At 40.1% G+C, this 21,964-nt stretch overlaps 1 protein-coding gene across 2 annotated transcripts in view; it reads left to right on the top strand.

The window, feature by feature from the left end:
- Window positions 1–21,964, top strand: part of pcdh19 (protocadherin 19) — a 177,186-nt gene that overhangs the window by 127,140 nt on the left and 28,082 nt on the right. The window contains exon 4 of one of the 2 annotated variants that reach the window (XM_069893432.1): window positions 11,941–11,994. The exons of the other annotated variant lie outside the window; for it this stretch is intronic. Within the exon in view, the coding sequence (XP_069749533.1) occupies window positions 11,941–11,954 (14 nt within the window). The 3' untranslated portion in view covers window positions 11,955–11,994. Of the gene's footprint in view, window positions 1–11,940; window positions 11,995–21,964 lie in introns of those variants that run through there. 2 annotated transcript variants of the gene reach the window in all.

Below are 21,964 nucleotides of genomic sequence, written 5' to 3'. Positions count from 1 at the left end.
GCTTCACAAGTTCAATATGCAGCACACATGTCAGATCCATGAAACAAAAAGAATCTACAGATTTTAATATTGATTTAAATTTGGGATCAAATTAAAAATAAAATCCTTTCAGTGATGGGTACTTTATGCCCATCAAGATAAATGTACTAATTTGTTGACTTATTTTCAATGCATTTATCTCTTTTTGAAGAACTTCCATTTAAATTGCAATAGAACATCAGATAACTATTTAGTAAATGTAAGGCATCGGTGAAAGGTTGAAAATCTCACATGTAAATATTCTGAGGTAACATCCAAATGCCCAAACAATGAGTCATGATGTTGTACAGCACCAAAACAGGCTCTTTAGCGCATGCTGATCATTATGCACCCCATCCACACATCCCATTTACAAGTACCTGCCTGGCCCTTAGCCTTCTACACCTTTACACCATTTCAGGTGCTTGTTCTGATACTCAGCAATAAGATTGCAACCACCCTGTGGGCAAAAAGATTTGCCCACAGATCCTCTCTTGACCTCTTTATTCCTCACCTTAAACCCATACCCTCTGATTTTAGATTCAGATTTATTGTTAAAGAACATACATGACATCACACACAACACTCAGATTCTTTTTCCTGAGGGCGCAGCGGAATTATCACTTATTGGTAGTGCAAGCGAACTGTACTTAACAAACACATGTAAACAAATAAAAAAATGTAAACAAATTGATTGTGCAATACAGATTTTTTTTAAACATCTGCAGTAGTAAGATTCTTCACATGAGTTCATGATTAAATTTGTGGTTGAGGAGTCTGATGGTGGAGGGGTAGCAGCTATTCCTGAACTGGCGGTGTGAGTCTTGTGGCAGCTGTACCTCTTTTCTGATGGCAACAGCGAGAACAGAGCTTGGTGATGTGGATCTGTGATGATTGCTGCTGCTCTCTGACGGCAGTGTTACCCATAAATGTTCTCGATTGTGGGGAGGCTTCTGCCGATGATGTCCTGGGCTATGTCCACTACCTTTTGCAGAGCTTTACACTCAGCAAAAGGTTTTTTGGTGTTCCCATTCCAGATCAATGCCCTTTCCACCACATATCTAGAAATTTGCCAGAAATTTCCATGATGAGGAAAAGTTTCTCCCAATCCACTCTATTTCAACCTTTCATGTACATTGTTCCCCTTTCTCATTCTCCTGTGCTCAAGGAAAATAAACCCAGTTAACCAGCCACTTCAGAACTGAAACATTTCATCTGAAGCAAGATATGGGGAAATTTCTGGACCCATTAACAACTATTTTATATAGTTTTTTTTTGGCAAGTGTTTTATATACATTAATTTTTTTTCCAGGCCAAAATAACTTTTATTAATCATTTCCATAACTTATATTTTTCATTCAATTACATTGATGTCATTCTAACTTCATTCAAATGAACCGAGGAAAGTTATAAGCAAGCTATCTGAACAGTAAAGAAGCAATTCCAAGAGAAGTCAGCTACTCGCCAGCTATGACATGGCTTGCAGGCCATTACATCCTACAAGGAGAAACCTAACTTCTTGAATGGCTGTGATGCTTAATTTATGCTCTCTTTGAAAAGGAGAATTCTACTAAACCTGTGAGAATCCCTGCAAAAGCTGACGATCATGCGATATCTGTTTCAGAGGCCAGCATCAGGACATCTTTTAAGAGGATGAACTCTCGCAAGGCATCAGACCCTGATGGTGTACCTGGTAGGGTACTGAAAATCTGTGCCCCACAGATACACCACTCTCTGGCAGAAGAAATTACTTCTCATCTCTGTTCTAAAGGGATGTGCTTATATTCTCAGGCTGAGCCTACTGGTCCTAGACAGCCACTACTCAAAGCATCTTCTCCACATCCACTCTACCCACGCCTTCAATATTCAGTAGGTTTCAACGAGATGCCTCCGCCTTCTAAACTCAAGTGAGTATAGGCCAAGAGCCATCAAATAATCCTCATACATCAACCTTCTTATCGCTGGGATCATTCTTGTAAACCTCGTCTGGGCCCTCTCCAACACTAGCACATCCTTCATGAGATATGGGGCCCAAACTGGTCACAATACTCCAAGTTTATGATGTTGGATAGCTCTTTAAAACAGTTGATGATCCACTGAAGGAGACAAAATGTTCATGAACATTTTCAATCTCTCACTGCTGCAGTCGGAGGTTCCCACTCACTTCAAAAGGGCATCAATCATCCCGGTGCCCAAGAAGAGTAGTGAGCTGCTCCAATAACTATCACCCAGTAGCACCCACATCTACTGTAATGAAATGCTTTGAGAGATTGGTCATTAGCCAGAATTAACTCGTACATAAGCAAAGACTTGGACCCACTGAAATTTGACTATCGCCACAATTGTTCACAGCAGATACAATATCACTGGCTCTCTGCTCGCCCTGGATCACCTGGACAACAGCAATACCTACATCAATGATAGCTCAGCTTTCAATGCCATTATACCCTCAGTACTAGTCAGAAAGCTTCTCAACCTGGGCCTCTGTGCCTCTTTCTGCAACTGGATTTTTGACTTTCTCATCAGAGACCACGGTCAGCATGGATCAGTAAAACATCCCCAGCTCACTGATAATCAACACAGGTGCACATCAAGGATGCATGTTGTGCCTACTGCTCCACTATCTCTGCACCCATGACTGTGTGGATAGGTACAATTCAAATGCCAGAATCACAGATGACAATGGGAAAGCATACATTGGGGAGATACCATATATTTTGGCGTATGGCGAACTTCAGATAAGTGGGGTCCTCATTCTTTGTCTTCCTCTTCGTCTTCGACTTCTTCATCTTCTTTTGTTTTTGTCTTCCACTTTTTCTTCTTCTTCTATTTCTTCTTCTGCTTCTTCTTCTTCTTCGTCTTCATCTTCTTCTTCCTCTTCATTTACACCTTCTTCTTCTTCTTCTTCTTCTTCATCTTCTACTTTTTCTTCATCTTACGATTTTACCATATAATTGGGCATTTAAGTCAAACCCTAGTTTTATGTCCAGGCCTGCCAGCAACAATCCAAACTCTGTTTCAACACCCCAATCGCCAAGTAACATATCTGTAAATTAAGCAAGCAAGTAAAAAAAAACCTTTGCCTCTGGCCGGGATGATGCTAATCAGTGCTGGGACCAAGTCTTCACCATCGGTTGCAGCGAGAGTCTGCGACAGTGAATGCATTCTCAACATCGGGTGCAGTGCTGTCCACATCAAAGAAGTCACTTCGCTGCCCAAGTGTGCTCGGTGCAGGAACCACGGCTATGTGTTGGCTCCCGGACAGGAGCGGGGACCTCAGGATCTACAAATGTAAAATTTCTTGGTAGGTTATGGCAGTGGTGGGGAGTTATTGAAGAGCAGTAGCAGTGGGTATGTGCTTCCAGGTCATCTTATACACTGAATCTACATCAAGTCTTTTATTAGTTGAATTTAAGGTCTCATTTTTGTATCTGGAGTATGTCAACCCCTGATTTTTGAGTGCTTTTTTAGCTCAACTTGTATGCCAAAATATACAGTAGATCGACTAGTTGAGTGGTGTCACAACAACAGCCTTGCACTAATTGTCAGCAAAAGTAAGGATGGAGAAACCAGGAGAATACAAACCAGTCTTCATCGGTGGGGGGGGGGGGGGGGGGGTGGTCAGCAGTGGAGAGTGTAGAAACTTCAGATCCTGGGTATCAACATCTTTGAAGATTTATACTGGGACCATCATGTCAATGCAATTATGAAGAAGGCATGCCAGCAGGTATATTTCGTTTGGAATTTGAGAAGAGTTGCTATGTCAAATGTCCAACAGAGGTTACTCACAAGTGTATTGTCTCCTTCAGTGGATCTTCAGCTGTTTTAAAAAGCTATCCAACATCATAAACTTGGAGTATTGTGACCAGTTTGGGCCCCATATCTCATGAAGGATGTGCTAGTGTTGGAGAAGGCCCAGACGAGGTTTACAAGAATGATCCCAGCGATAAGAAGGTTGATGTATGAGAATTATTTGATGGCTCTTGTCCTGTACTCACTGGAGTTTAGGCGGAGGCATCTCGTTGAAACCTACTGAATATTGAAGATATGGGTAGAGTGGATGTGGAGAAGATGCTTTGAGTAGTGGCTGTCTAGTACCAGTAGGCTCAGCCTGAGAATATAAGCACATCCCTTTAGAACAGAGATGAGAAGTAATTTCTTCTGCCAGAGAGTGGTGTATCTGTGGGGAATTAGTTGTCACAGACAGCTATGAAGGTATGATTGGGCATACTTAAAGCAGAGGGAAATAGGTTTTTGATTATTAAGGGTGCAAATGTTACAGGGAGAAGGCAGAATAATGGGGTTGAGAGTAAAAATGCATCAGCCATGATTCAAATAGCAGAACAGACTCAGTGGAACAAATGGGCAAATTTCTAATTTTTAATTTAGAGATACAGCACGTTATTAGGCCTTTCCAGACCATGCACCCATGCTGCCCAGATACACCAATTAATCTACAAAGCCTGCATGCTCTTTCTTTGGCGGGTGGGAGGAACCTGCTTTGGCGGGTGGGAGGAACCTGGAGCACTTGGAGAATTCCCACGTGAACATGGGGAGAATGTACAAGATCCTTGCAGGCAACACAAGATTTGAACCTGGGTCACTGTAATAGTGTTAGGCTAACTGCTATGCTAAAACTGTTGCCTGTCTTATTGGTCTTATAAAGGACCCCCATTTCGCTGTCTATGCTGTCTTCTCAGTGGTATTTTCAGGCAGAAGGCATGAAAACCTGAAGTCTAGCACCTCTTGCTTCAGAAACAGTTTTGTTTGCAACAGCTGTCAGGCTCTTGAATCTCCCTGCACTACTTCAAGACCACCAAAGATCTATCTGTACTTCTGACACAGCACAATCTTTGCACTACCAGCCAAGTATGAACACATATTATTGTTTTATTTATTCTCTTCCTTCTATAATATCAATTTTGGCTCCCAGTGTTAGTTGTACTTAAGCTTTTGTTTGCACTTGGAAGACACAGCAAGTAAGACTTCCATTGCATTTGTATATTATACATATATACAGACACACACACACACATACATACATATGATAATGAACTACAAACAAACATACAAAATCATATTTGGAGGATCTGAACATCATGCTAACAAAGTTAATCCCCAGAGAGGCTTGATCTCATTCTCTTCAGCAGAAAAAAAATACTGAAATACATGAAATAATGTCAGTCACTATTGAGATATCATGAATGACTCCATTTGGAGATATGCCAGGAACACCCCTTGTAATACAAGCATGAATGGATGATGACTAATGTTACAAATTCTGGAGCAACAATAAGAATGTGAATAATATCTGGGCCAGGATTTGAATCTGATCTAACTTGCGCGATCTCAGTTAGATTCACAGGTAAATGACAAGAGAGCCACAATTAATTTTGCCTTCAACTTTCAAACAGTAGCAGCAACTAGCGCCTGCCATATAAAAATGTCTCAAAATAACCAAAGAAAAGACTAACAGGCAAAGAAATGGACATTGATTCAAAAGATGCCTTTTTTCATTGACTAGTGGTTCTGTAGAAAGATGGATTTAAATGTGTCAATTTTAATGTGAGAAGTATTAAGAATAGAGGTGATGAACTTAGAGCATAGATCAGTACGTGAAATTATGAGGTTGTGGCCAGAATGGTGACCCAGCTGACAGGCAGACATGATTGGCTGATGCATGTTCTGGGGTTTGGATGTTTCGAAAGGTATAGGGAGGAAAGTCAAAGAGAGTAGTGAGTGGCATTGCTAATCAGGGGTAGTAGAAGAGCTGCAGAAAGGGAGGACATTGTGGGAGGATGGCCTATTGAGTCAGTGTGGGTGGAAGTAAGAAACGGGGCGAGCGATCACTCTATTGGAAGTATTTTATCGCACCCTCCCCCATCCCCCCAATTAGCTACCAGACTTCTGATGAACAGATAAGTAGGCATAGTTTTGGAATGGTGCAAAAATAAGGGTTTTTGCAATGCGAAACTTCAAGTTCCTTTATTCTGGACGGGCACCCCCACTTTGGCAAAAGGTTGAGATGGGGCAGAATTTGTCAGGTGTGTCTAAGAAGGATTCCTGACACATTATGTGGGCAGATCAACTAGAAGATAGGCCACACTGGATCCAGTACTGGGTAATGAATCTGGTCAGGTGACAGACCTCTCAGTGGGTGAACATTTTGGAGACAGTTATTACAATTCTTTGATCTTTAGCATGACTCTGGACAAAACAGGAAAGTATTTAATTGGGGAAGGGCTAATTGGGATGGGATTGACAGGAACTAAGGAGATTAAAGTGGGAACAGATATTCTCAGTGAAATGCACTGGAGAAATTTGGAGGATGTTGAGGGACCACTTGTTTAAGCTTCTCGATAGGTTTGTCCTGCTTAGGGAAAAGATGGTAAGGTAAAGGAACCATGCTTCACAAGAGTAGTGGGACAGCTAGTCAAGAGGAAGAGGAAACATATTTGAGGTTGAGGACGGAAAAGTCAAGAAGAACTCATGAGAATTGTATAGCAATCAGGAAAGAACAAGAAAGAACTTAAGGGAGTTTGAAGAGGGGTCAAGAAGGATGTTGACAAGTAGGATTAAAATAAACCCTAAGGTATATTACACATATAAGAAGAACAGAAGGATGATTAGAGTAAGGGTAGGGCTGCTAAAGGATAAAGAAGGAAACATGCCTGAAGGCAGAGGAGGTAGTAGAGGTACAAAATAAATACTTTGCTTCAGTGTTCACCAGGGAAAGGAACCTTGGTGAATGTGAGGTCAGTGCAGAGCAGGTGTATGTGCTGAAGATGTAGAGATTAAGAAAGAGGAAGTGTTGGATCTTTTTTTAAATATTTGGATATGTCCCCGGGTCCAGACTCGATATATCCCAGGTTACTATGGGAAGAGACTGCTGGTGCATTACCAATGATATTTACATCTCTCTGGCTATAGGAGAGGGGCCAGAGAAAGGCAATATGGACAATCCTATTTATTATAGTCCAGGAGTCTTTCATTAGTGGTTTGCAAACTATTAGAGAGGATTCTTAGAGACAGGATTTATGAGCATTTTTTTTAAAATTAAATTTAGACATTCACCACGTTAACAGGCCATTTCGACCCATGAGCCCATGCCGCCCAATTTACACCCAATTAACCTATACCCCCGGTATGTTATGAAAAGTGGGAGGAAACCAGAATCCCTGAGTGTTTTGAGCATGTTACAAAAGAAATTGGACATAGATAGAGCAGTGGATGTGGTGTTTAGTAAGGCATTTAACAACATCCCCCCATGGTAGGCTCATTCAGAAAGACATGAGGCATGGAAACTTGGCTGTGGCAACTTAGAATTGGCATGCTTGCAGAAAGCAAAGGCTTGTAGTAGATTGAACATATTCTGCCTGGATGTCGGTGTCTAGTGGCCTACATATTAACAGTGCTGAGGTACAGATGGTGGAGAGCTTCAAGTTCTGAGAAGTATAAATCACAAACAATCTTTCCTGGTCCAAATGCATTGATGTTAAACCAAAAAGTGCCCTAATACTCGACTTTCTCAGAAGCCTGAGGTGAGTGACTAGTGGTATTCCAGGGGGATCTATTCTGAGATCTCTATTCTATGTGATTTTTATGAATGATTTGGATGTAGAAATGGAGTGGTTGATTCAAAAGATTGCAGATAACAGAAATTTGGAGGTGGTGTGGATAAGGTGGAAGATTGTAACAGGATGTAGAAATGATGCAGAGTTAGACAGAGAAAAGGCAGATGGAGTTCAATCCGGATAAGTGTGAAGTGATGCCCTTCGGATGTGAAGGCAAAAAAAACATGGTTAATGGCAGAATTCTTAACAATGTGGAGCAACAGAGAGATCTTGGCTTCAAAGTCCAAAGATCCCTCAAAGGAGCTGTGTAAGTTGATAGGGTGGTTAAGGCGGCATATGTGTGCTGACCTTTATAATCAGGGGATTGAGTTCAAGAACCATGAGGTAACGTTGCAGCTTTGGTTAGATTGTGTTCAGTTCTGGTTGCCTCATTACAGGAAGGCTGTAGAAGCTTAAGAGTGGGAACAGTGGAGAATCCTCCAGGATGCTGCTTGGATTGGAGAACATGTTTTTATGAAGCAATATTGATCAAACCAGGGCTTTTCACTTTTGAGCAACAAAGGATGAGAAATTACTAAATAGGTGGACATAAGACTATAAGAAACATAAATAGGGTGGACAGCCTGAATTTGATTGAGGAGGGTGTTTTTTTTTTCTCCTTATTTTACCTTAAATAAATTTACAGAATTCAATTATGCTTTCAATTTAATTATTTTTCATAAAATTGTATTTGATTACTTCAATCCTTTTGAGCTATTTATTGATGTATCCCATCATCAGACATTTAAAAGCCACTTAAAGGCTTTTAACAGCAGTAAGCTATTGGGGTGGTCTTGAAGCAAGTCCTCAGGACCCACTTCCTGAATTCTACTCGTCATCTGCAGAGTTTTCTACCTTGCAGAACAAATTCAGCAGCAAGTCTCGAGGCTGATGGAATTTGCAGTAATGCAAAAACTCCAGACGTGGGAACAGTATGGAGAGGAAGTGCAGAGCGTTGTGTGATAAAGCACAATCCTACCCATTAGTCTGGAGGTGTTTTTAAGCAGTATTGTAAAGGAGGGGGTGGGGGAATCTAAAGAATCATAAAGCTTGGGACTTGGACAGCTGAATTGCACTCTGGCCAATTGTGAGGCATAGCGAGTCAAGGATACTTAAGAGGTTAGAGTGAGAGAAAGGCAGACTTCTCGGAAACAGAACAGCTTGGAACTCAGCCAAGATCCTTCTTGTACTATTATTATTGATTTGGATAGTGCTTTTGTGGTTCAGATCTAACTTCAGTCTCAGTGGCCTTTGGATGATTCCGATTGAACTCCAAGGTTGTTTTGCTCAATTGCGATTAGCACTGTACTAACCTAGAAGGACGTGCATCTGTGCTTTGGATAAAAATAAAACAAACAAAAAATTTTTGAGGTTGTCCTGTTTCTACATGTTACCAGTCATAGCTAATGGGAAACTGTGTACAGCCCATGGCAGTGTTTTACCTGTCAGCATTCCACTGAAGACTACAGGTAATAACTCTCAAAGAGACGTTCTGTGACTGCATCAGCCAAAATGTGCCAGACATCTGACATTAATGTTATTTTGTCACATGTTTCTCACTTCAATAGAAATATTAAGCATAAGACAAAAGATATTACTTTCAGTATAAAACAAATTTTGTCCTGGTAGTTTTTGTTAGTGGGTTTTGATGCCCATGAGTTTTTATTGCAGATTCAGAAAATCAAATACACCCTCAATTTATAGTAGGTTTTGGGCCGTTTTGCACTGACTGAGAGGAGAGAATATAAGCCATTAGTGTGCTTGGAAAAATGTATGATTTACAGATAGTTGAGTCAATGTTGCTTATGGGAGGATAACTGTTAAACACCTTTTGTTATGGTTTTGTTCATTAATGCAGCTGGAGGTTTTAGTTGATGCCTTCCATAGTCTCACCCAGTCATTCCTAATGCAATATTACTGGCTTAAACCTAAACAGAGAGGATCAGCAGTGTGACATTCACTTCAGTCAAGTGAAGTGGATAGGAATGAAAGGCAGGATGGGTCTAAAATGGACATGGCTGCTGAGTGCCACTGGTTAACAGTGAAACTCGTGTGAGGAAGCCATGGATATGTTTCAGTTTCTGGCTGAACGTGTTTACGCCCAGCTAATATTACTGTTATTAGTTTAGTTCATGTGGTTGGTGAACACATATTTGAGTCACTCAAATGCTTTTATTTGGGGATCATTGTTGGTAAATGTTCTATCACTTGACATGCTGTTGGGCAACTCATTGAACCTTATACTGAAATAGTCATGTAACTTTTGTGTGTACATGACGTGCAAGGGATATTTCATGTCAGCATAGCAATTCATGGGTTTTAAACCATATGTTATTTTAGGAAGCAGAAACTAGAGCTTTGTAAATAAGTTTTTATTCAGGCATCATGATGTGAGAATTTGTAATTCCTCAAGGATTGCTGTTAAGGATGCTTTACTTCATTAAAACAAAATTATTTTGATGTGGGTGTACAGAGTAATGTTTCCAGATGTCCAGATATTGCAAAACTTAAAATTGAAACTGATTTTTTTTTTTTGGCATGGGCATGTTCAAGTTTAACTAGCATTTTTTGTCCATTTATATTTTTTACTGCATTTCCTTTCCTTCATGGAAAGCCCATTCCCATGCTGTACTCTTCTATGTCCTGTGCTCTGTCTCAATTTATTTCAGTCTCATCAGCAAATAGATTTTGATTGTATACAAGAAGCCATGTATTTGTCTGCAGCAAAGTTAGATAATTAGACGAGATCTAGTTCGTTCTTCTTAAAATTGTGTAATCTGTCTGGAGAATTATGCCTTCAAATTTAATACAAAGGGAGATAATTTAACAAGTGTACTTCCAACATTCGCAATGAAAGCAAAACCTAAATATCTGTTAATACACAAAAAGGCTGGAGGATCTCAGCAGGTCATGCAGTGTCCATAGGAGGTAAAGATAGATAACCAACATATCAAGCCTAAGCTCTTATTCAAGGTATGAGGGAAAAACACCAGATAGCCATCTGCACGCACAGAAAAGCTGATGGAGGGAAGAAAGAGCAGGGGATAAGTGCAGGTAACCAGGCAAATGGCCATAATAGGACATGGATGGGAGGACAGGAGGGGAAAGGTGAGAATTGATCTGTCAATGCAGAGTTGGAGGAAAGGAGACCAAGTGAAAGGGAAAGAAAGAGAGAGGTACAGAGCTAGAAGGATAAATAGGGATAGGGGAAGGGGAGAGATGGGGGGGGGGGGGGCTAAAGGAAACAGAGGTCTATATCAAGGGTGCCCAGATGGAATAATTTCCATTCATTTCATTTGCTACAGACTCTGTAACTAGGAAACGTGCCAATCTATTAGCTCACCTGACTTGTTTGCATAGCAAAACTTTGTTTGCTAACGTATCAGGGTTCATGATTTTCCTGTGATATTGTTAGCTGGTGCCCCTCAAATTTTCTCCTTTAAGTGAAGATGTAAATCAACAAGTTACCAATCATGATTTGCAGCTAACTTCTCCAGTGCCAAACTCAAAAGGGAGTTCAGTGAGGGAGCATAGACTAATGATCCAATTCATGCATCATGAACTTTCTAGGGAGTAGGTACACTCTGGTTGATCTTGATGGAAATGAACATCTGTGAGAACCTCAGGCAAAAGTTTGGTCTTTTGCAGAAGATATTAACTTATGAATAATCTTTCAATTTTTTTTTCAAAAGAAGTTTGTTTTCAGAACAAAGAGTGTAGAGATTTTTAGTTGTTTAAAGGTATTTAGAAATTAATGGGTATTTAAAGATGTTTTATATAATGTTATATAAATTAAGTTTTGTATTTGTCAGAAAAAAATTCAGAATGTTTCTAAAATGCTGAAGCTCACTCACAGTTCCAGCATGAATCAGGTCTTGGTAAAGACTTGGGTCAGATTGTGGGTAAGGTAGTTTTGGCCCTACACATTGTCATACCTTTGCAATAAGGAATGAATCCTGGTGAACCCTTCCTGCACTTTCTACAAGTTGCTATTGGGAGGATTGTGCAGGATAAAAATTATACCACATTTTGGAAAGCAAACTGCAGATTCTGGAAATCTGAAATATAACAAGAGCATGAATCAGATACTCAGCAGACCAGTCATAACTTTAAAGAGAGAAACAGAGTTTACTTCTCAGTATTTTTCACAATTCCAGCAAAACCAAATGACTGCATCACATCATCTTCTGAATACCTTGCTGAATTCCACAATTTCAGAAAATGACCCTTTCCAGTTTGTATCAGAATGAGTTCATGCTGGCACAAGATCATCAATCTGTATCATTAATTTGGTTCTTCTCCACCATAGATGCTGCCATTTGAAGGTTCCCATTATTATCTAGTATCTCAAGAGTTCAAGCAAGTATATTGCTCCATATCTTTCACCTCTTGTTTGTGTTTTATTCTGTTTACGGTATCTTCCTCTTGTCCTCATTTATTATCCTCGATTTACATCTCCTGCAGCCAGATGAGCTGCCTCTCTCAGCCAGTAACCCCACCAGTCATTCACTCACTTTAGTCATCATTCAGACCCAGTCCCTCCATTCTTTCCACCCCTCCTTCTTGTTTGCAGTTTCAATCAACTGCTTTCGAGATTTTGCTGGCTCTAATGAGTCAACCTGAAATAGAAATTCTATTTCACTTTCCACCTGCCGATTATTTCCAGCATTTTCTTCTTTTCACTTTGTGTAATGTTTATGAAATTCATGAGCTGATCTCGGTAAACATTGATTGTTGATGTATTTTACTGTGAAGATGTTGGAAGAATACTTAACTCATGCTCAAGATCTCTAATTCCAGGCATTATGTGCTTTCTTTGATCCCGATGTTCTTCATCCAGTTTATTAGTCATAATTTAACATTTTTTTTTTAATAATTACTCATATTATTGTGTTACCAAATAATGGAATTTGTTGGTTTAAATTTTGATTGCCTTGGCCTGCTGAGGAACATGTGCCTTTTGTCAAAGAACAACTGATGGGATTTTGTTGAGATTTTTTTCACCTTTGTTGAGATAAAATTAAGGACTATTGACTGGAGTGCATAAGCTTGAACAGCTGCAATATAGGAAATATGGAATGAATGAAGTCTTACAAATAATTTTCATCATTAGGTAATGTTGTATTTCAGATTTGTTATCACAGTATGTACATGTCATCACATGCAAACCTAAGATTCTTTTTTCCTGCGGGTGAGGGAGAACTAACACTTATTGGTAGTGCAAAAAAAAAACTGTACTGAATGTACACCTGTAAACAAATAAAGAAATGTTTTTAAAAAAACTGTGCAATACAAAGAGAAAAACATCAAGAAAGTCCAAAAGTAAAAGTCCTTAAATGAGTCCCTGATTGAGTTTGTCCTCGAGGAGTCTGATGGTGGAGGGTTAGCGGTTGTTCATTAACCTGGTGGTGTGAGTCTTGTGGCACATATGCCTCTTTCCTGATGGTAGCAATGAGAACAATGTGTGTGCTGGGTCATGTGGATCCTTAAAGATTGCAGCTCCAGTCCAATGGCAGTGTTCCCCGTGGATTTCTCAATGGAGGGGAGGGTTTTGCCTGTGATGTCCAGGTCTGTGTCCACCACCTTTTGTAGGGCTTTACGCTTGGGGGAGGTTTTGGTGTCCCCAAACCAGATTGTGATGCAGCCGGTCAGCACTCTTTCCATCACACATCTATATAAATTTACCAGAGTTTCCAATGTGATCCCAAACCTCTGCAAACTTCAGAGGAAGTAGAGGTGCTGAGATGCTTTCTTCGTGATGCCATTAGTGTGTTGGGTCCAGGAAAGATCTTCTTAAGATAGTGACTCCCAAGAATTCACCTCTACCTTTGATTCCCCCAAAGGTAACTAGATCATACAGCAATTATATGAGACCTACTTGGAATATTGTTCACTTCTGGTCACCTCACTACCAGGAACATGTGGATGCTCCAGAGAGGGTGCAAAGTAGATTTATAATAATTGGAGAACATGCCTAATGATGATAGGTTGAGTGAATCTGGTCTTTTGTCCTTGGAGTGATGGAGGATGATGAGTGACCTGACAGAGATGTATAAGATGATGAGAGGCATTGATCGTGTGGATGGTCAGAGACTTTTTCCCAGGGATAAAATGGCTAACACAAGGCTTCAGCATTTTAAGATGCTTGGGACTAAGTTCACGGGGGGTGCAAAATGTAGGTTATTCATACAGAGAGTGATGGGAGCATCGAATAGGAGGCAGATACAATGGGATCTTTTAAGATACTATTACATGGAACTAAGAAAAATGGGTTTTGCAGCAGGAAAATTTGAGGAAGTTCATGTAGTTATAATCAGTTACTAATTCAGCATAACACTGTGGGCCAAAGGACCTGTATTGTGCTACAGACTTTTGTATTCTGTGTGTCCTTGGATTGTTATCATGCATTTATTGAATTCCTCAATATAGATAAACTTTGAGGACTCTAAATGACATCACATACAACAATTTTTTTTTTGTTTTCACAAATTTCTGCAATAGCCTGGCAATCTCCCTATCCCGATTTATCTCACATTGCAGGTTCATGAATTTATTTACCTTTGGGTCTTTCTAAGACATGCATAACCTCCTTCTATGTAATTTAGATATGTTCCAGGATGTCACTGTCCCGTTCCCTGCACAAACCAGTTTTAATATCCTACACATTAAATACTGATAGGAAGTATTCATTTAAGACCTTCCCAATACCCTGGGCTCCACACTGAGGAGAGTGGCAATGATCCTGACGGGTGCCTGGCTAGTCTTTAGCTCTTAAACTTTAGAATTCTCCTTTTTGCTTAGCTGCCAGGGATATCATTTAATTGCATTTTAAATATATTTATGCATTCTTCGTACTTCTCAAGGAGCTTGTTTGATCCCAGCTCCCTATACTTGGCACGTGCCTCCTTTTTACTGACCTTGAAACAAATAGAAATAGGGTCACTGGTCCCATATCAACCGCTCACCCTGATTCAGTTTCAGAGAGGAGCGTGAGTATATTTTCTGTAGGGCCATCCACATATTGCTTCAGAAAACTTCCCTGGACGCACTAAGCAAATTCAGTCCCATTCAATCTTTTAGCACTAATACAATCCCTATCAACATCTAATACTGTACGCTCTTACTATTGGGGAGCCTGGAGTATAATCCATCAATCATCCCTTTATTATTTCTGTTTTCTACCCAAAGGACCTGACTGAATGTTCCACCAGGAGGTAAAGGTAAAAGTTCCATTATTGTCACGTACAGTAAAACACCGTTTTCTTTTCAGAGAAACCCGTCATACTTTTAAAAACAGCCCACTAGCAACTGCAAATCACTTGTATTAATGTTTAAACAACAACCAACAACAAGGGAAGGCCTTTTAAGTGTTAAAATAATGTTTCATTCTTACTAAAGATGCTGGCCGTGGTCGATGCCCGACACTACCCCACCACTGCCGCTGATCCCCGGGGAGGCTTCCGGGCTGGTGGAAGACTCACTGGCGAGTCGGTGGGCTCCTGTCTCCCTGGAGCTCCTGACCCTGAAGTCTGAGTCTCGACTCCAAATCCTCCCCTAGGCCTACCGCACATGCTTACCGGGGAGGCCGGTGTGCATGTGTGGTAGAAGGCCAAGGGGAAGGTTCAGAGTCGGTGTCAGGAACTCCACTGTGCGGAGGAAAGGGGAGGGGAGCCCGAGGTCCCGCTCCTGCCTGGGAGGCTGCTCTCTTTGATGACGCTGGGATTAGGGATTCTTTTGACCGCCTGCATCTGGGAGACAGTGGCACACAGTTTGAGAGGGAAGTTGGAGAGAAAAGTCATGGGGAAGAAGCAATGGAAAGAGAGAGGGGAGGGAATTACCTGAAATGAGGACAATTGTTCTAATTTCATGTCGACTGAATTTTTTTTCAATCTGTGAGGTTCATTCAGCTCTGAAAAAAAAATTAGATAAATGAAAATTTCCGATTTGTTTCAGATATCCTCATTTATCTGATTTTTTTAAAAATTTGGATAAATGAGGATTTCGAGAATCTGATTTCAGATAATTGGAGTTGTTCTGTAATACTAAATTTGGAATGTAACACACATGAAATTCTTTGACTTTTCTCTACCATCAGTGAGTCACCACTTTGTCCAGTGCCCTTACAGAGACCTACAGTTCCTAGGCGGTCTCCCCTCCAAGCACTGACCAGGCCTGAACCTACTTAGCTTCCAAGATCAGACAATCTCATGCGTATTCAGGCTGTTGGGCTAAGTGCAGTTATGATATTCTCCATAGTCAATAGTGTAACTCCCCCTTCTCTCTTAGCTTCACATTTGTCATTGCAGAAGCATTGCTACCTTGTGACATTGAGCTGCCAGTCCATCCTATCCCTTTGCCATAGTTCTGTAGTAGCTATCCTATGTGCCAATTCCCTTGAATTCATCTGACGTACCAGTAAGGCTTCTTCCATTAAAGTAAATGCAGTTTAGCTCATTACTCTCTCTGTCCTGCCTACTGGATTTGCCTGCTCTACATTTGCTTCAATATTCTCATCTGGTAGACCACTGCTTTTGGTCCTACCATCCTCCTAGTTTATTCAGCAATGGTCTGAGTCATAATCCACTGCAGGTCAGTCTGAAGTTCTTTTCAGTTTGTTCAATGGTCTTTAAAGAACAAAACCTAGGAAGCAACCATGCAGGCAAGTCTGACTAATGTTGCATTTTGGGCACAGTAATGGACACTAGTGATTTCTATGGAATAGATTGCATGAACTGGTAATCTCTTGTCTCTTTTACCCAAAAATAATGTGTTCTCTGTATCTTTCAAAAGGTTGAAACTGCTAGGGGAATGCAATTGGTTGTTTGAAACTTCTAAGTAAAGATATAATGTTTCTGTGAATTGGCTGCATTTGATTCTGTTCCTGAATCATGAAATTCACTTCTCTAAATTATGATCTGTTGAGTCTTCTGGATTGAGTATTCCTAGAGTTTAGGGGTCATTGTCAAAATGAAGGGATGATGAAGTACAAGGGTGCAGAGAGTAAAGGAGAAAATGAATGCAGCATTGAGAAGAGGAAAGGGACCAAAGCATTGACAATGTGGGGAAGAGGGATTTAGGCAAAAGGCAGTGTTAAATTTGCAATAGGGGAATAAGGGTCTTGCTAGATATTTAGCCATTCAGGAGAAAGGAACTAAGATAAGTTTGCAACAGATTAGGTAAGATGGGAATTAATTTAATTCTGTAATTCAGAGTTTTTTCTTCTCTGTGAGGAGTATGTGCCAATTGATGTCCACAAACTTATCCAAATAGAGTTTAAAAACAGGTGTAAATACATATAAAAAGAAATAGATCTGATTTATTTTTAATTTGAAAATATTTTTTATCATCTTATCCAACCACAGTAGTGTGCAAGAAGGTGATAGGTCAGGCGCACTATGAATTTCAGAGATTTTTATTCGAGTATTTATCTTGAACTTTTTGGGATGCAGCATAGATGCAAAACACAATCCATCCACCTTTTCTTGCAAGCGACAGTCAGTTAGAATGACAGATATGCAAACCATCTGAAGGATTTAAAAATTTTATACAGCAACAAACATTGCAAAGTGGGAAAAAGCCATTGCAGTCGTGAAGTAGACAGGCTTGTTGAGCTAAATTATAGAATTCAGCCTGCCATGCTATGTTAGCCTGGTACAGATCTACAAGTTCAGCAGTGAACAGTAGTGAAGCAGGACAAGTTCTGAGCAGAACCTCCCCTTCTGTTAGAGTCTGTGAAGTTTTAGAAGAGTTTGTTTTAAGACCAGCAAAATTGATTCAAAAAATAAATCAAAGAATAGTGAATTAAAAAGAAGTTTAAAAAATATATATATTTAAAGGCATCAAAATAAAGTAAAATTGTAAGAGGGTAACCAACTAATTTCCATTCAAAGATAGGGGAAATGTCTAGTTGGCTGTTGCATAATCAAAAATGGGGCAGAGTTTTCTCGACGAGCTTACCAAAAAAAAGGGACAGACAGAGTAAACGTGAATAGGCTTTTTCAATTAAGAGTGGGGGAGATTCAAACTAGAGGGCATGGTTTAAGATTGAAGGGGGAAAATTATAAGGGGAACATGAGGGGAAATTTCTTTACGCAAAGGGTGGTGGGGATGTGGAATGAGCTTCCGACAGACATGGTCGAGGCAGGATCATTGGTTACATTTAAGGAAAGACTGGATCATTACATGGATAGGAGAGGACTGGAGGGGTATAGACCGGGTGCTGGTCAGTGGGACTAGGAGGGTGGGGATTTGTTACGGCATGGACTAGTAGGGCCGAACTGGCCTGTTCTGTGCTGTAAGTGGTTATATGGTTATAAAAGACCAATGATGGAGCGAGTGCGATGGAGGCCATTCAGCTCCCGTTGAAGCCTTGGCAGCGTTGAATCAAGGTCACATTTAGCTGTGAGTGTCTGAGCATTGGCAATTCTTTTTCAGAACTGCTGGCCCTAGCAATCATAAGGAGGCTGGTAATGAAATTGATAAAAATTTTAAAAGTTTGTTTGAGTTTCCCATAGAGTTTAAAGAGGCAGTGCATCCCTCATAGGGATGGGATGTCCAAAAAGCAGTTAACACCTAATACTTCTGAAGTAGACCAACTGTTGCAATGAGAGAGAGGATGTAATACTTGATTTCCTATTAGGGAACCAGACAGGTCAAGTGACTGAAGTTTGTGTAGGTGAACATTTTGGGTCCAGTGGCCATAATGTCCATAGTTTCAAGTTAATTATGGATAAGGATAGGTCTAGTCCTCGGGTTGAGATTCTAAATTGGAGAAAGGCCAATTTGGAGGGAATGAGAAAGGAAGTGGGAAGAGTGGATTGGGATTAGTCATTTTCTGGCAAGGATGTGTTCAGTAAGTGGAAGGCCTCCAAAGGCAACATTTTGACAGTGCAGAGATTTCATGTTCCTGTCAGCATTAAAGGCAAAGTTAACAGGCATAGGGAACCTTGGTTTTCAAGGGATATTAGTAATCTGGTAAAGAGGAAGAGAGAGGTGTACAGGAGGTACAGGCAACAAGGAGCAAATGAGGTACTAGAAAAGTACAGAAAATGTAAGAGAATACCTAAGGAAATCAGGAAGGCAAAAAGAAAACATGAGGTTGCTTTGGCAGATAATGTGAAGGTAAACCCGAAGGGTTTCTAAAGTATATTAAAAATAAATAGATAGTAAGGGAGAAAATTGGTCCACTAAAAAAATCAGAGTGGTAATCTATGTGTGGAACCTAACGAGATGGGGAGATCTTAAACAGTTTTTTTTGCATCAGTATTTACTGAGGAAACTAGCATGGTGTATAAGGAAGGAAGGGAAACAAGCAGTAGTAGCATGGAATATATAGAGATTAATGAGGAGGAATAAAGTGAATAAAGGTAGATAAATCCCCTGGGCCTGACATGATATTCCCTCAGACCTCGAGAGAGATTAGTGTAGAAATTACAGGGGCCCTGGCAGAAATATTCTAAATGTCCTTAGCCAAGGGTGAGGTGCCAGAGGTTTGTTTAAAAATGCTCCAAAAGTAAACTAAAATTACAGGCTGGTGAACCTGATGTTAGTAAAGGGTAAATTATTGGAGGGTGTTCTGAGAATTTGGATATACAAGTATATGGACTCCCAAGGGCTGATTAAGGATAGTCAGTGTGGCTTTTTGCATAGTAGGTCATGTTTAACAGATCTTGTAGCGTTTTCTCGACAAGCTTACCAAAAAAAGTTGATGAAGGAAAGGCTGTGGATGTTGTCTGCATGGACTTTGGAAAGCACTTTGGAAAGGTCCCACGTGGAATGTTAGTTCAGAATATTCAGACACTAGGTATCCGTGGAAGGGTTGTAAGATGGATTTGAAATTGGCTGAATGGGAGAAGACAGAGTGGTAATGGATGATTGCTTATCACACTGAAGACTTGTGATTAGTGGTGTGCCTAAGGGATCAGTACTGGGACCATTGTTGTTACCATCCATATTATATCAATAATATGGATGATAATGTGGGAAATTGATGAGACTAAGATTGGAGGTGCTGTGGGCAATGAGGAAGGCTTTCAAAGCTTGAAGACGGATCTGAAGCAAATGGGAAAATGAGGCAGAAAATTGCAGATGGAATTTAATGCAGACAAGTGTGAGGTGTTGTATTTTGGAAGAACAAACCAAGGTAGAGCATATACAGTAAATGGTAGGGCCCTGAGAGGTGTGGAGGAACAAAGGGATATGGGAATTCAGATACATAATTCCTTGAAAGTGGCGTCATGGTTCGACAGGGTTATAAAGAAAGCTTTTGGCATCTTGGCCTTCATAAATCAAAGTATTGAGTACAGGAGTTGGGGTGAATGGTGAGGTGGTATAAGACATTGGTGAGGCCAAATTTGGATTATTGTGTGCAGTTCTGGTCGCCAAACTACAAGAAGGATATCAGTAAGATTGAAAAAGTGCAGTCTTCAGAAGTTGAGTTACAGGAAAAGATTAAACAGATTGAGACTTTATTCCTTAGAGCATAGAAGAGTGAGGGGAGATTTGATAGAGGTTTACAAAATTCTGAGGAGAATACACAGAGTGAATGCAAAAGGCTCTTTCCACTTAGATTGGGTGAGATAAATATGAGAGGACATTGCTTTAGGGTGAAAGGTAAAAGGTTTAAGGAGAACGTTGGGGGAACTTCTTCACACAGAGTGGAGGGAGTATGGAACGAGCTGCCAACTTGCATAAATGTGGGCTCACTCTTAAGTCTTAAGAATAAATTGGACAGATGCATGGATGGGAGTGGTCTAAAGGGTTATGGAAAGGATGGAGGTCAGTGGGTCTAGAGAAATGATGTTTCAGCACAGACTAGTAGGGCTGAATGAGCTGTTTCTGTTTTTTATGGTTGAGATACTGCAACAATGTACAGATTGGACATTAGTTACTAAAGAGCCTGTTTCAGTGTTTTTGGACGAAGGACAAATAGTTGCTCTGACACCAGGGATAAATCTGCAGCTGATTTATGCTTTAGCTCTGTGGATGTTCAACCATCCACCTCGGAGGGAGACTGGGTGTTCCCATTTAATGCCAAAAACGGCATTGGAGGCCACCCCCTTAACTACACTAGAGAGTTTGTTTAGATTTTCTGAATAAGTCCCTAGTGTGGGACTTGAACCAACATCCTTATGTGTGTGTTGAGTGCCAATACTGAGCCACAGGCATCAGACAAATTTTATCCGAAGGACCAGACAATTTGACAAAACTCCAGATTCCAGTTTTACATGCAGAAAATAGCTATTGAAATTATTTTAATGTTTTACAAACTCATTAAATCAATTTAAAGAAAATAATCTGCAACCTTTGCTGGAGAGAATTTGAATCATTTCCAGCATGAATTGAATATTCTGACAATTTCTCTATAACTGGCTTAAATCAATTTAAATGTTCTACTGCACTCACTGTAGAAATTTTAATCGTAATTTTAAAACATAATTTATTGAAGTCAATTGTGGAACACATAGGCACAAGCTGAACCTGTCATCAGTGCTCACATCTTAGCCTTCTTTCCTCCATTGTAAAGAGGCAACCAAAAATGATGGAAACGTCATTAGCTGTTATTGCAGTGACCAGCCAGTGGTTGGCTATTCAGTGTCATGCATAATTCATGAAACTTTCCACTTGAAAGTATGTGATCACTCTTTCAAGTCCCTCGCATTTACTGACAGCTCAACGTGTCTTTAATGGTATATTTGATGATGAGTTTCCTCAGCTCTCACAAACTGATCTTCGGGCACCTCAATGATGACAAGAAACAAACAGATCATAACCTTTTAGAGACACAGCTGATTTTATTTATCAACCAATTTTTGTTTGGAAGATGATTGATGGAATAATAATAATGTAGTTAAAATTCTTACCATTACTAATTCAAAAACAAAAACATTTGCAGCAAGCAATTTAAGCAAACTGAATAATGGAGTAAATTACTGTTCGATGTTCCCATTACAGCAACTTCTGACATTCACACACTCCTGTTGATGCTGTCAGTATTAATGCAGTGATGTCATGGCTGCCCAATTTTGGTCACTTGAAAGCAATTAAGAAGTGCTTAGCTTTTTCAACATCTAGTTTTTAACTCCATTACCACGTCACAATCAGTGCACATCTTGGTAAGAAATTACTGCGAACCTTATCAAGATGATGATTGAATGAGGAATTCCATCAACCACTAGTGGGGGGGGGGGGATAGTTTGCAAATCTTTCTTGGCACAGCTCATTTAATCACTCCTTCAGCCTTCTGAATAAAATAGCAGGGAGGAATAAAAGTGTCTGTTTATATACCAACATGATTTGACTTCAGAAGTCCTTCACACTTGAGACTAGATTCT

The sequence above is a fragment of the Narcine bancroftii genome, chromosome 8, assembly GCF_036971445.1.
Source record: "Narcine bancroftii isolate sNarBan1 chromosome 8, sNarBan1.hap1, whole genome shotgun sequence".
Lineage (NCBI taxonomy): Eukaryota > Metazoa > Chordata > Chondrichthyes > Torpediniformes > Narcinidae > Narcine > Narcine bancroftii.
Note: the sequence above shows the minus strand (reverse complement) of the source record. Positions and strands in the feature narration are given on the sequence as shown.